The sequence below is a fragment of the Orcinus orca genome, chromosome 17 (assembly GCF_937001465.1).
Source record: "Orcinus orca chromosome 17, mOrcOrc1.1, whole genome shotgun sequence".
In the NCBI taxonomy this organism is placed as follows: Eukaryota; Metazoa; Chordata; class Mammalia; order Artiodactyla; family Delphinidae; genus Orcinus; species Orcinus orca.
Genome location: NC_064575.1, coordinates 30,601,216 through 30,617,930, shown reverse-complemented (window position 1 = coordinate 30,617,930; position 16,715 = coordinate 30,601,216). Strand labels below are relative to the sequence as shown.

Sequence of the window (16,715 nt, the reverse complement as noted above, 5' to 3'; positions counted from 1 at the left end):
AGTTTACAAATCTATTATCTGCATCCATAATGTTTTGGAACATAAATCATATGTGTTGCTAAGTTACTTGAGCCTTCTACATACTACCTCCTCCCCCATGAAATATATGTTAGTTGGAAGTATTAAAGATAGAATTATAGATTTATTTATACTCTATTCATCCTTTACTCTAAAAGGATTAACAATAGCTTTAGAATTTCTGTAAAATGTAGCTAGGTGATAAAAATTTAACATAAGCTAAGTAAATAAGAAAGTTAAAAAATGAGGACAAAAGAAGAGACAAAATGGGCATGACCTAGAGCTGAAAAAGGTTACTGCACAAAATACAATAAATACGTATTTATTAAAATTCTTAGCATACAAAGGAAATCACCTTTAGTTTCGTGATTTATGATTTCTTGTGATTTCTTTTCCAAATGACAAAAACAAACTTGTTCCTTAGGAGGAGTACAACTATTCCTGATGCTAAGATGATTAGAAATTTCCTTTGAGGTGTTTCATGGAGACGCCTCCTTATGATATATTGCACAATGTCCTCAATAGCTGCATGAGGGCAAACAGGGCTTCTGTTTATAAGGCTGTTTCGGCATCTTTCAATACAGGTTGATACTCTCACACTAATGTGTAATTCTGTACCAGCAATCCTATAAGCGAGCAACAGTATGAAGTTCTCTTTGCAGTGTAGACTAAGAGTAGATGTATAAAGCATGGTCTTTCAACAACTCTGTGCAAATATTATTTCTCTCTTTCAGCTGAGCTTTCCCTAGGCATTTGAGGGCGCAGTTTCTGGAGGACAAGTGCCAGATCCATTTCAATAGACAGCTGATCTGGGAATAGTGTTTTCCTACAAAAATTGAGTGGCTTTAACATACATCTTTTAAGTATCCTATTTAATTAAATTTCTATACATATACACTTTTACAAATAAGTGGTTCCTGTGTGTGTGTGTTTTCCCCCCACCAGGCTTTACGTATTTCTACAAAGGAAAGGAGTATTGGAAATTCAACAACCAGATACTCAAGGTAGAACCTGGATATCCCAGATCCATCCTCAAGGATTTTATGGGCTGTGACGGACCAACAGACAGAGATAAAGAAGGACACAGCCCACCAGATGATGTAGACATTGTCATCAAACTGGACAACACAGCCAGCACTGTGAAAGCCATAGCTATTGTCATTCCCTGCATCTTGGCCTTATGCCTCCTTGTATTGGTTTACACTGTGTTCCAGTTCAAGAGGAAAGGAACACCCCGCCACATACTGTACTGTAAACGCTCTATGCAAGAGTGGGTGTGATGTAGGGATTTTTCCTTTCTTTCTTTTCTAGGAGTTTGTGATAACTTGAGATTCAAGACAAGAGCTGTTATGCTGTTTCCTAGCTAGGAGCAGGCTTGTGGCAGCCTGATTTGGGGCTGACCTTTCAAACCCAGAGGGTTGCTGGTCCTGCACATGAATGGAAACGCACTCATGGGGAAGCTTCCATGATGCACAGTACCTGCCGTTCTTCAGTCCTTTGTCTTTTTTTGTCATTCAGTTCTAGGCCTTTCCTCTGCACGCTCAATGCCCAGTAAATTTTCAGGATTACCTAAAGAGGAAAAAGAAGAAAAGATTCTTCTTAAAGGTTTCTAATATGTTTTTTTCTGATGTCTGAGCCCATTTCTGGGGGAAAAAAGCAAAATGGAAAACCCACAAATTTTTGCTTTACAGCAAGGAAAAAGAAAAGGTTAAACAAAATACCCACAATTGAACGTTCAGGAAAGTGTGAAGACCCAAAACAGCTTTGTCTCCAAAGAAGATAGTTCTCTGACTGCTATGGACAGTCTCCTATGCTTCGTTTTTGTCAGGTGGGAGACCTGGAATACACATGCAGGACTTTAGACTGTTGGGACAGCCATTTTCCAACAAACAAGGGGCCAAAATATCTGCAATATTGTAACAGCCTTAATACTACATCCATTTTTCATTTTATACAGCTGTTCTCAGCTATGTTCTCAATGTTTCATCACATTTATATTCACAGCTATATTCAAATGGGACATTTTAATTGTTTTGAAGTGTTTCTAAACCCCTTCCTGCCACCTTACCCCTACATCATTGTGATAATCTCCCCAAGTTGTATTAGGCCACTGCCCCAGGCCTTCCATGGGTCTGTCAGGAATATTCATTATAAGTGGAGCAAAAAGCAGTATGTCTTTAAAGTGGTTTAAAGTGACAGTTATTTTATAAGGATATGTGACACTAGTAATACATTGGTGTAACCCTTTGAGAACTATCAAATCAGCTTTCAGAGTCTTATGATCTGGTAAATTATTGAACTGGGCAATGGTAAAAACAGGCACAGGTTTAAGAAGTTCAGGTTTTTAAAACAGATATCCTATAACCCCATGTAATTTTTAGTTGATTCACACTACTACATAAATGCATTTATAACAAACAGAAATGATGTTACTTGCCAAAAATTTTCTGGCAAATAAAAAGGTATTTTATTAAATATCTTGTAAGAGTGAAATTTTATTTGAACAACTGATTATAACAGCCTGTCTTTTTTGTTGTTGTTGTTAGGCACAACACACAACACAATTTCTGTTTTAAAATCCATTGCATGAAAACTCAATTTGCCGTGGAAGACGCCGCTAGCATTGCCATCTAAAGAATGAATTAAAATGATGACTCTGAGATTGCATGAATATCCTCCAGTGTATTAGCTATCTATCGCATGTCAACCATAGTTCTCAAAGGGTTAGTGTGGCTTCTGGCATTTAGCCGTCCATTTGATAGCTGACAGAGCCAAGAGACCACCAAAGCATTTCATTGTTGAGTGTAATTTGTCCTAACAGCAGTATTGTCATTTTCAGGTGACCTGCAGAGCAGGTTTGTATCAATATTTTTTTCCTAGAGAAAAGTCAGCAACTGACAGACCTCTTAATTGATTTTTAGGCGCTGCTTCTTGCAGTGAAAGGCTTTACAGCCACTAGGCTGTGAACTTATTAGAGATGGTCAGAACGAATGCACCCCATGAGTCAGACATTGGCTTTGTGTGAAAGCCAGCTTTTGAGGGGATTAGCTTTTGAAACAATGAACAGCTTGCCTTGAAGTTGATTATTGATCTGTTGACTGTCATTAACAAAAACTTAAACATTGTCTTCTGTGAAAATTTTCCTTGAAGAGTCCTGTTCTATGTCTTTGCCCTTTGACCTTTAACTTGCAAACTGGCACAAACAGAGGAAGTCTTGTGTTGCTTCTCCATTGGAGTGTTAATTGTTCTCTAAAAACCTAGTAAGCATGAGCTGTTTCCTTAGAGTGGAGAGAGGAGTGTTGATGGTGGATCTGCAGATGGACACTTTGCTCTTTACACGCACACTTTAAAAATGCCGTATAGGTAGAAGTGACTTTTAATTTTCCTTTAATATAATTTCAAGTCTAAATTCATCATTTTAGTACAAATATAGAACTATGGGGAGAAAAAAAACTCAAAATACTTGAAAGGCCAGTGTGGCTTTTATATAAAGCAGGAATTTTATACTAGTGAAAATTTCTTACTCATTTGCTAATAATACACATTTCCAGATGATTTTAATGAGTGTAGGTATACATTCTTATTTGGAAATGGTTGGTTTGGCTGCCTTGAATTTGTATTTATACTCAACATAGCATGAAAATTAGAATGCCTCTCAGTTAAACTACATGTTTATGTTTTGGTTGGGGAAAATATTTTGTAATCATGGAGGGCATGTTGCAAATCCTTGCAGATTGTTATTTCTTACAACCTGAACATAAAGTAAGGCTAAGAAAAAAGGATAGTTAAAAAAAGTAATGGCTAATGGCTTTACAGCAAAACATTATGCAATGCAGACTGTATTTTGACAAGATGTTGGAGATTATGTGTGTGAAGGCCAAGAAAGCAAGGGGAGAGGACAAGAATTAGCCCTGTAGCTTTATTTCAGTGCTTCCATTCTAGACAATGCTGGTATTATAAAGAGTCGCTTCTACTGAGCATGGAGCGAGAACTATATACATAAGCTCATTTATACAATGTTTGCCTGTGGGAGGGTTTAATCTTTTTAGGGCCTGATGCCAAGAAAAAAAAAAAAAGACTGGAAATTGTATTTTGCTGAAGATTGAAATGAGTAACCATGTCATTTGGGGACGTATGTAAATCATTGAGGAATTCCATCAACCTGCACCGAAAATTGATTTTTTTTTTCCTCTAAAATGAGAAAGAAACTAAAGAAGCAATCTTTTGCCTCTTTACTCATTTGTCACAATATCCTGATTCATCAGAAGACTATAAATATATAAGGGCTAGAAAATAACGATAGCATTAAGAAGGGAAAGACTCTGTCATTATGCTTGAATTCTGGAAATGTCATAGATAAGTGTTGGGCCATATTTTCCTCAATATGAGATGAGATTTATGTGATAAGAAAAGGCATATATGGTTTCTCTGTTTATTAGAACATTTAAATTTTCAGGTTGTGAGACTACAAGAGATAAGAAAATATTAAGTACAGCATAATCACAAACATTGGGATTCTATTTGCCTATTTTATGCCAGGCACTTTGTATGGTTACTACTTCTCTTCCACTTGGGGTTTGGGGAAAAAATGTCAATCCTAATGGAATAGTGAAAGGGAGAGTGACTAATTGGTCTAGCACATAAGAATAGTGATTCAAGAACAAGGTGAATAATAAATAAAACAATATAATGTACAAGTTCAGTATCAATAGAGATAAACAACATATCAAATATTTTTCAACATTCTATCACTGATAGCATGGAAAGTTCAGACCTAGGGTTTCCTAAATTGAAATGAAAACACATTCACAATGACAAAAAATAATTCACCTTCTGTTTCATTATTTCTCATTACTTTAATATAAATATAAATGTAAACAAGGTAATGTTTCTTACATAAATTAACTATATTATAATTTTAGCCAAATATTATTTTTCTATATATTATTAACTGGACTGAATGAAGTATTAAACAGCCAATCAGTCTGTGTTCTCTACAAAGCAGTTAAGCCACATCAGATCTGTGGAAGAGGTTGTGAATTTAACTACTGACCTGTTTCAGAACAAAGTGTCTTCTGACATGGCATCAGAACAGGTGAATACAGATGCTCTTTACAATCGCAAAGGTAACGTGCATAAATTAGAGAACATTATATGATACTAGCAAAGACAACTTCTGTTATAAATCAGAGGGCAAGACTTTTCTGAATCAGATGTAATAAATTACTAAGTAATAATTTACAAAAAATAATTACTGAGTAATAAAGGATAGAGACTGATTTACTGAAACAAGCGTTACTTTTACTATTCAGATTGCTTGTAATCTTTTTCTATTGACATATAATTTGTGTGTTTCATATACTAGATACTTGTTTTTATTCACTTTCTGTGGGTGATTTAAAAAACACAATGTGGTGGATGAGGACATTGCCCAACTTCACTGGTATTTCCAATACATGGATGATGTGTATATATGGGATCCTAGGGAAACTAATATAATACTTTCCACTTCTACATATTATACTGTTATCTCTAGTATGCTACAAATACACACTCACACTTTGTGGATCTTATAGTAGAATAAGCAATGTGGCCATATTGACTAAATTCAGTGTGCTACCGGAAAAGGAATGGATGTTATAATCAAATAGACTGAGTTAACACAAAATTCATTAAAATAATCCTTTTCTTTTTAAGTTTTGGAATTATTTCCAAAAACTAATAAAGGCAGTAGCTTACTGATAGTATTGAGTCTGTGAGACTGTAACATATACTGAAACAACCTCATGGCTGGTGGTGAAATCTTTTTCAGCAAACACAGCACAGAGTTGATTGAATTTTTGATTCTCTCAAGAACACGTTCCAAAATATCAGATGTTAAACAGAACATGCCATCTAAACCAAAAATGTTAAATTCAGATAAGCCATTATAAGTAGTCATGAGTACAATCTTATGATATCACAAGGTTTCATGACAATAATACTAGAAAATCTAACCATTTCATTGTATCTCATGCACCTTCCTGATTGATTTATTGTGATCACAGTTTATAACTGCCAGAACATATGTATCTATGTTACAGAGTCTATGTTGCCTAGTAGGGAACCATAGTTACATCAGAGAAGTTATATTTAAAAAATTAGAACTTCCTAAATATCAGAAAAACTTCATAATAAAGAATGCAGCAACCAGGCATAGCACCACATGATAAATATGAATTCTAAATGTTAAATTTATCATATATTATGAAAATTAAAGAAGAGGAAATATGAGTCTTTTGTAAAATATAAAACATCATATAGCACTCCTTAATACAACTGAAAAATTTACTTTAGCAAGTATAAAAATAGTAGAACAATGCAACTTCAGGCTCTTCACACTAGTGACAAGTATGTGATATACCAATGTATATAATTAGACAGTGGTCATTAGCTGTTACCCTGCATAAACACATCTGATACTCATGCATTGCCTTCTAGGCTAAAAATGTCAAAGTTAGATATTCAGTAACCTCAATTGGAAAGATCTATATAATGTTAGAATCTCCTGAGAAAAGCCATGTCCTTAGGATAGAAATTTACCTCAATAATTATGTAACACAAAACACTTGGCAGAGTAGCAAAGAAGTTGCCTTAGTGTTTTAGTCTCATCTAATTGTAACCGTTGTCTTTCATGTACTACTCAAATCATTTTTCATTTGTTTACTTTGGTGTAATTTTGAAATGATTCTGATATTTTCCAGGTCAGATTAATAACATCCAATTGCAAATATCTCTTCCAACATTTTATACATATATCTACTTTGAAATTTAAACCAATAGTATATAAAGCCTAAGAATGAGCACTGATTTGACAAATTCACAGAAATTGAGTGAAAAACATGTGATATTGCAAAATTTTTGTCAATTTCCTGGTAGGATACTGAAGTATCAACTTTCAATTTTTAAACACAACTGTGAGCTTATAACTGGACATGTCATGCATTATTTTTTAGAACAATGCTAATTCTTTATACTAAGTAAGGGTATAAGATCATGAGTGCTGTAATGCAGCACCTCAGGCACTCATAACTAAAGCTCTTAAGGAAAATGAAGGCATAGCCAGTAACTCATGGTTAGTGCATAATAAGTATAAAAAAGTATGGGAGATAATTCTGAAGATTTATGACGATTCTATGCTTTTTCAGTTTAAAGAGCAGCATGTCTTAAAATGAGTCTTATACTAACATTGGACTGGGAATAATGTTCAAGTTTGCACTCAACGAATCCTTATGTTCAAGAGCATACTGGACAGTGTAGGACAAACGCATCATAAACTAGGATGTTTTGCTGATTCACATAACTTTGCCATGTGCTCTGCTATAGAGCTGGATTTATATGCCATTAAGAAGGAAGAAGAAAATCAATTAAATATAAATATGAAAATTGCATTATGTTAGGCCACTTAGCTTCAAAGCAAGATGTTATTAACTCTTATATAGAAAAACCAGAAGGAGAAAATGGTGAACATGAATGAAATGATTAACTTTTTGATTTACAAAGACATTTCTTGAGTATCTTATCCACTTGTTTTTATCCATGAACAAATATCACTCACAATATAAACATTTCTATAGCACTTGGTCTGCAGCTAGATTGGATCCCAGGAGAAATACTTTTGGACACAGGCCTTTTTATACATGCCTCATACATGATGAAGCTTCAGTGACTGCATGTTACGATGCTTTTTCCTAGGATAGGATATGGTGCTGCTTGTACTTGCCATCTTTATTTGAATGTATGTTTCTATGTTGGCCTGCCTTGCCAAGATATAGATGAATAAAGCCTGGTGTGAGCTGTCCATTTGACAAGTTACTAGAACACGTTTCATTTGCTCTTATGTAATGCCAATTTGATCTTGTTCCGACTCTATATACTGACAACCCAGTTGCAAAGGTAAAATATACTCTACTTGAATGAATGATTCAATCCTTAAATCAATGTCATAGTTTTGCTACCACTGAAATATCACAGAGGCCACATTTTTATTATCTTCTCACAGCTCTTTAGTATATACTATTGCCTGTGTAAAATTAGATTTTTAGTTCTTTTTGTCACTTCTTTTGTATCTGAAGTGGAATCCATTATTCCTTTATATATTCATGAATGCAAAATTTCACAATTCAGTTACATTTTTATTTCCAAACAAACATTATTTCCAAACAAGTATGCTCTGTGTGCCTTATTTTTCTCTTCCTTCAGTTCTGAAATTATTTGTTTGTGTTCTGTTTGTCACCCCTAAATACAGGTGGTTGGGAGGGATATATTATTTTGTGTTGTTCTGTGCAGTCTGTGCCTATATTTGCATTCCTTTCGATTTCTACCTAGCCCCCACCTTTTTTTTTACAGATTTGTTTTTCCCTTCCCTTTGTGAAAACCAGAATTGAATATCGTATGCGGTATCCTGAAAATATGTTTGCCCCTCAGTTTTCTTCCTTAACAAGTTTCATGCAAAGATTTAGTTCCAATAAATTTCACACACCTCCCAATCTCTTGCATTGGATTCTAACTTTTCTAGAGCTATTCCCCTGAGAAAAGTGAAATGCTGAGTATGAAGGCTGTTGTCTATCGATAAGCCAGCTAAGGAAGTTTGCTTTTGGTGAATGTATCTTAAATAATTTATACTGGAAAGTAAATACCATAATACAGTGTTTTGTTTAAGGTACATCAGGAGTACATGAATGCCTAAAACCTCAATACTTTGGTCTATTTCCCTTTATGTGTAAATTACATATATATTAAAAAGAATGAGAGAATAAGAGATTAAGGGGTGTTATAGTGGCAGCTTTTTGCTGTCTTTGTTTTGACTGCATCAGCATTTCTATTGTGGACCTCTATTTTCAGGGGTTTTAGAGACTCACCAGTAAAAATTTGCTTCAGGCTTAAAAGTCTTGAAATATTTTTTTTAGATATATAATTTTAAACCAATATATCTTGTTTTTATATTATAGGAGGGAAATAACTGGAGTTTACTAGTTCAATTTTGTGCTAATATAACTTTTAATGAGCTTAATTTTTTAATAAAACAAAATCTAACCAGTCCATAGTCTACTGATGGTTTTTTAAAAGAATCACTAATTGACATAGAGAAAATTGCCTGCTTTGTCAGTGTAGCAACCTATCTTCAAGATATTTTAAAACTTGTAACCTATATTAACATTATCTTGATTCTAACAGTGGATCAGTATGATAATGAATGCAATTTATGCCATCCATATGAGCTATCTGGTAATATAGATTTGGAAATATATAGTATATTTAGTAAATATATATGTATATATATATTTACTAGGTAGATTAAGGGAGGTAAGTGCCCATAAATTTAGTTTGTCAAGTAAATACCATATATATTTTAAAAAATTGCACAGACATTTATCTTTCAGAATTAGATACAAGCAATTGCAAAGAAAAGTTGTCTCTTGAGTAAACAATACACATTTTATAGCTTCTTATGCAAATCATTTTTTTCTATATTGTAGTTATGGGAAATTAAAAGGATTTAATGCATAAAATTAATGCAGACTTTACTTAAATAGCATTAAACTATGAAGCAGAGAGAAACACTAGGAAATGAAATATTTAGGCTGTTATCTTTTGGTTTAAGACAATACTTTACCTTTATTTTCATTCCTATTGATATTTTCAGTTATGCAGAGAGTATTAAATTCTAACTTTAAGTGTCTGTATTGTTCACGTTACACTCAACACTATTTCATTAAATTTTTGATAATATGTAGTCTTCTGTGTGCAAGGAAAGAAAAAAATAACACACTTATTTGCTGAATGAGTTCTAAGGTTTGCAAGTTGTTAGTGATTTTTTTTGCCCACACAGGTTTCTATACATTTATACCATCTTAAATCTGGCATATATATATATATATATATATATATATATATATATTTGTTTGTTTCAGATAGCTTCTATTGACAAACACAAAGCTTGTTTGTGTACAAATATAAAGCTAAATAAATGGTGCTAAAGTGTATTATGACTGTCAGATATAATCAGGCAAAATTTTGTGGTGCTTAAATTAATTTTTTCATTGATTTATTGATCAATGCATTGAACAGTGTTTATTATTCACAAGTTGTCCTTTATTGGTAAATCAAGGCCTCATAGCACATTGTTAAATAAAATGGTTGACTAGTCTATGTAACAGCTCACCAAGCTACTATCTCTTTAACTCCTTATAATGTTTCGTCAGTAAAGGTCAAGGGATCATAATATTAATCTCATCGCTGTAGACCATTAACATGACTGAACTTTTCCACAAAGTACTTATGTTTACAATGCTATAACCCTTTGACTGCTACGGCAACCTTTAACTACAAATGTCACAAGCTAGAATCATCAGCATGATTCTTGCCATGGCAATCAAAGAGTTAAGGGCTGTGCAGTGATTTGTTTTATATTTATTAATTTATATTTATTTCATTTTCATTCAAGAAGGGGATTTTGGGTGGGGCCGTTTTTTTCTGCTGTAAGTGTCTTAACCTAGGGAAGGGTTAAATGGCTTTTTATACTATTGCATCTTCTGTACTTACCATCAATTCATTGTGTTGTAATTTAAAAAAAAAACTGTCAATAAATAAGAGAACAGAAAAATGGTTCATAGACATTGTGGTTTACTCAGTGATGATATACATACATTTATGGTGATATATAGCAGTAGGCTTTGCTATCTATGTCTTCCTAATTGATATAAAACATAAAGTACAAACTCTAAAGTAATTTAGGCCAAAATCTCCTGTGTGTGTTTGCCTGAAATAGTAAGTATATTAAAATGGCCACGTCAACTGGAGAATTGTTTAACTGCTACCTAGATGCCTATGACTGTGACCAAGGACAGAAGCAAGAAATATTACTATATCAAATGTATTTCAGGCAAGTGCCCATGAACATAGGCTATGTTAAGATTTCATTACCACTTGACAAAAATAAAAATTACATTTTGGATAAGTGAGTATAATTTATTGATTAAAGTCCTAAATTTAATCAAAGGAGTTAATATTGATATCAAAAGTCTTTGGCAGTATCCTATTTAAGGATTTTTTTCCTCCTTCTTTTTCTTTAAATGATAGGACTATAGTAAAGGGTGGCCATGAATAGAGAACTGACTCACAGAGAGAAAACAAGAGTAAGGATAAACATTTTCATAGTTAATATTTTAATAAATTATTTTCTTAGAATATCAAATAGGTACATGTAACCAAGTGCTTGAACAAGTGTTTCCTAGAAAGCAAATCTAATATGTATCAATAGTTCTAAAAAATCATCTGAATTTTAAGAAGAATTAGGAAAGCATATTGGGAATAAAAGAAAATGTGTTCTCTCATGCAAAAATTAAGGTTCATCTGTGCACAAATAATTTAATATTATAAACTTTAATGCACACAGAAAAGAGGAGCTCTGAAGCAGAGCAACTAAGATAATCACAGAAATTTAATTGTCTGAAGTAATAAACAGACTAGAAGGACAGAGGACTGTTTATATTAAGTCTTTGAAATCTGCATCTAGGCTGAATCCTTGGAAATTTGGAGATCTTTCTCAAAGAGTTTAAAGAAATACTCAGATAAGAGTTGTACTTTTGGAACATGTCAGCATACAAAAACCTACAAGATTTAGTCAATTAACAATATAGTTTATTTTTATTTGTAGAAGCTTTTAAATAAAAGATAGCCTTTATTTTTATAAGGCTATTAAGGATGTGTGACCATAAATATCAGGTTGAATCCAAGAATGAATCTCCCTTGTTTTTATTATCAAAGAGAAAAAAAGCTATAACAATTAATCTCACCTAGTAGAATTGTTTTTTTAATATCTGAATCATTAATTTATATAATATGAAAATACACTATTATATCACTTATCTTACAACCAAAGACCAAATTAGAATAGTATATTGTTTAGAAAAATAAAAATCCAAATAGGGGTATTGAGAACCTAATAACACACCTAGCATACTATAGAAACACAAATATAATTTATTGCAGTGAGCAGTGTTTGCATACTTTAAACCTTTTATAAAAAGTATTGAATAGGCATAACTTCAACCCAGTTTGATACACCATCATTTCTTCAATTTAGTTACCACATGGTGTATCATTAGCTCTCCCTTCCCACTTCTTCCTCCTTCTCCTCCCCTCTGCCCCACCCCCTTGTCTGTCTCTCTCCTTTAATTGCTCTATTCCTTGAAAGAAAAATTTATAAAGTCACTCCTTTCATATCTTCCTAACTCAATTTTTTACTTCTTATTATTTATTTGTACTTCTCACCATGCACTTGATGTAAAATTTCTTCAATGTAAATGATATATTTATTACTTAACCCACTCTTCCTAATTCTCTATCTTACTTGGCTTCTTAGCAATATTTAATACTGATAGTTACTCTGCTATTCATACTTTTCCTAGACAGCTCCTTGAGGGTGGGACCTATTTATTTCTCACCTGTCTTCCATACCCAGAGCCTGATACAGTACCAAGTTCATAGTCGGCCCTCAGTTAAATGTTGGCTTCTAGACATTAGAGTTTAGAGGATTTCCCTCCACCATATCTAACTTTTTAAACTGGTTCTTTGAGCTTATATAATTCCCCCATATGTTCTTTTCTTTTCATGCAGTGTAAAACTTAATGGAACTGACAAAGTAGGTAGAAAGATAGAAATATCCTTCATCATCTATATATGCATCCACAATCCATTCATTTGTTCATTCAATGATATTGAGATCTGACGACATCCCAGGCATTTTAGGTGTCAGGGCTGAATCAGTGACTAAAAAGTCATTCAGCACAATGAGCAACAAATAGTATGTCAGGTCATAGGTTTGATGAAGGAAATCAGGGTCCAGGTATAAGATGGGGATGTTTGGAACAGTAGGGTATTTCTAATCAGGTGCCATCTGAGTAGAGGTAAGAAAAATTGAGGGAGTGGGCTATGTGCACATCTGAAGGAAGAGCCAGTGCAAAGGCCCGGAGGAGGAACAAGCATGGTGTGTTGTAAGGAACAGCAAGGGGGCCATTGCAGCTACAGCAGAAAGAGCAAGGAGGAGAGGGGTGGATGTGTCCATGGAGGCAGTATTTGGGTCATGTCTTATGGAGCCTTAGGGGTACTGAAAGGAGCAAAGCTTTACGATGAGATGGGAAGCCGCTGGAGGGTTGTAAGCAAAGGACTGTAATGGGGCAAGGGTGGAAGCAGGGAGACCAATTAGGAAGGAAGCCACTTCAGTCAATAACAGGCAAAGAAGATGGTGACTTGGGCCAGGATGGAAGCAATGATGATGGCAAAAAGTGGTTGCCTTAGGGATGGACTCTGCAAGTCCAGCCAACAGGCTGTGGTGGAACAGCTGAGAGGTGAGAGGGAAAGAGGGAGCCAGGAAGATTGGAGTTGCTGTTTCCTGCAAATAGAACTGGTCTAGGGGGATTAGGATCCCATTTTGGACATCTTTCTGTACTGTTAGTAATGTTCTCATTCATGATGTGGTTGATGACTAGATAGGTATAGACATATGCAAAAATTATTGATCTGCACACTTAAGATGTATGCATTTTACTCTATGTAAGTTTTATCTCAAGGAAAAATTGCTGTTAAAGACTAAAAACAAAACCCACAAAATGAAGTATTTAACTATACTAATAGTTACTAATGGGTCCACAAAAAACAGAGGACTGAGAAATGAACATTGGATTCAGCCCCTATATGTTCTTAACCTCTTTTATTTTACACTCTTTCATGGACCCTTATCCATAAGCATGGCTTTGGCTTTGTGGATGGGATATCTCATGAAATCCAGATTCACAATTTCCAGCCACTTGCTGGACAAATTAATCTGAATTTTTCTTTAGCTTCCAAGATTCAATCTACTAAGCATAAAACCCATCACCATCATTTTTCTCCCATCAAAGTAAACAAACTTCATCCCAAATTATCTAATTTATTAATGGCACTAAATTTTCTTGGTTACATATCCAAGAAAACACCAGTTGGTCTTGGACTTCTCCTTCTCCCTTTGCTTCACATGTCCCCGTTAGACATTTGCCAAGTCTATGAGTTCTACTTCTGCAGAATTACTGGCATCTGATTTTTCCTTGACATTCTTGTCCTATTTAAGGTTCATTACTTCTTCCTTTCTCAATCTCCTTTCCTAACACAACCTCTCTCAGACTATCTATGACAGAACGATCTTCTCAAATTAGAGTTTGAATTGTATCATTTCTCTATAAAGACAAAGATTTTACATGAAGACCTGCCAAAATCTGTTTTTAACTTGATTTTCAAGCTTTTCACCAGTATATATTTTTATAGCTGAAACCATCCAAATACTTGCCATCCCTTACCCATAGTTTGGCTCATGCTGTTCTCTCCACTTTGAATTCCACCTTTTCCTTCTTTATCTTTCCTGACTTCACTGAAGAGATAAAACTCCACAACTTTGAAACCTCTACTATCTTTTGCATCTTGTTTTGTTTCGAATGATCCTATTGATATTGTTAATATTGTTCCCCTTTCTTTTCAGAGGTCTCTCAATTCAATAAGTTGAATGGTCATACTCATACAACTTTTTAGACAAGGCTTATAATTTTATGTAAATTTGTTTTTATTATTTCTTGTCATTATCTAAGCTCCTGAGGATTGCAGCATCTAATACTGCAGCATCTAATGCAGTGCCTTGAATGAACTCCAGAAATGTTTGTTGCACTAAATTAAATTGTATTTTTAATGCAATTGGCATTAGAGAAGCTTTATTACACTTTGTTATATATTCTCGAACACACTTTCTGAGTCTTATGAATAAAGATATTTAAAAAACTTTTGTTTACAAGATACAATATTTTAAGCAGTTGACCTTGATTCTTTCCAAGATCTTACTTTTTTCAAAGCTCTTTAAATATTTCTCATTAAATAATAAAGAAAACCTCGAGTTTAGGCTAATCTTTTTTAATATTCATCCTTTACTTCTAATAATCATCTTTTGAACCAGAGAGAATTCTTTAGCAACAGTAGCTGAGTGAAGTGGGGAGAACTGTGTTTTGGAGGCACCAGTGTATAGCAGTTATCTGATTTAAAATATTAAAAACAAATCAAATTCCACTTTCTCAAATGTGTGCATAACATGAAATAAATATTTGCTTTTTCACTATGAATTGGTAGGGCAGATTACCTTACAAATGAGAAATCATGAAAAAAACTTTCAAACAAGAGTTGTTTTGCCTATTCAGAGGGAAATGCAGTCCAAATTCTTGCTAGTATTGGGGGCTAGTATTGGGTCACTATGACAGGATGTCAAGATAGTGTTCAATCTGCAAGGTAAATAAGAGATTGGTGACACAGATTCAAAAGGGAAAGAGACCAGTCAAGGACAGAAAAGAGGACATATAAATAGTTCAAGGGCAGGGAAAGACACAGGTTTTAAAAAATTATTTGTTGCTTAAAACAATTATCAGTGGGCCTTTACATTTTCAATATCTTTCACCTTGAACTCTTTAAAGATTTTACCTGGCTTGTGATGTGTGTCTCAAAGCTACCTCAGCACTTTCAAGTCAAATGATGGCATATACTTTCACTCCTTCCAAAGCCCTACTAAAACTATAGAAAATGATTTTCTTTTCTTTTCAAAGACTTAAAGGGAGTACAAAAGAGAAGACAATAGCAACATTTGGGAAGCTGGAAGCAAGTGGGCATCTGGTAACTGACCTAACACACCCAAGGCAATCAAATTATAAATTATAAATTTATAAACTGGCAGGAGCAATCAGAGAGCAAGCCCAAATGTATCACTAGTATGCTGAAGTCTCAGGGAGTGGAAGCAACAAGCACCTGGAAACATGGTGAATGGAGTTGACTAAATTAAGGTCTGAAAATCATTCATAGGAACCAGTTAAATGCTCTAAGTCCTGTCCAGGCCTCTCCACTTTCTCTCCCCAGCCCCAACCTAAAGGTTTATTCTGTGGAGAGGGTAAAAATGGTCTCTGAATTGGGGATTGCCAGTGTTCTGTACCAATAACAGGGGATTAAGTGAGCTTCTACATTTTAAAAACTAATACAGAGACCTCCAGACTTGCTATGTTTCACCACTGGAATATCAGCAGCAAGTTTGTGGGGTAGCTTTTGTTCTTGTTTTTGTTGTTATTTCCTTTAGGCAAGAAAATGGAACACTCTTCTTTGATGAATCTGATCAATCCAAGAAGACAATAAAATCTGTAATCAGGGTTTTCCCAGCAAAAGGAAAGCAAGATTATTTTTAATAAAGCTCATACTGACAAGTCCCAGCCATGCAGGCAGTGTTTTCCATCAGCATTCCCCGACCCCCCCCACCCCCCGTTAAAAAGGATCAGAAAACCAGGGATTTCTAGGTATCTAAAGAAAGGTTAAAACAGAAAGCTAGTGACCAAAACAAAGAAACAAAATTAATAATAAGGAAGGAAACAGTTTATCAGGGAGAAAATAAAACCTTAATAAAACATCTTTTTTATCAGAAGAAAAAGTTGTTTTAATCTTTTGTTTGAGAATTAAAAACTCAATAGATTGGAAGACAAAGTTAAGTCTTTTCGAGAATACAACAAAATGAGAAAGATATGAAAAAATTACTGGGGCAAAATATTAGAAAATTAGAGAACACAGCCACAAGTCCAGAAACTACAATATTCATAAAATTGTAA

At 34.1% G+C, this 16,715-nt stretch overlaps 1 protein-coding gene across 1 annotated transcript in view; it reads left to right on the top strand.

The window, feature by feature from the left end:
* The window catches only part of MMP16 (matrix metallopeptidase 16), a 354,542-nt gene extending 343,877 nt beyond the window's left edge, over positions 1-10,665 (top strand). The window contains exon 10 of the mRNA XM_049700393.1: positions 964-10,665. Within this exon, the coding sequence (XP_049556350.1) occupies positions 964-1,298 (335 nt within the window). The 3' untranslated portion in view covers positions 1,299-10,665. The remainder of the gene's footprint in view (positions 1-963) is intronic.
* The last annotated feature ends 6,050 nt before the right edge of the window (positions 10,666-16,715 follow it).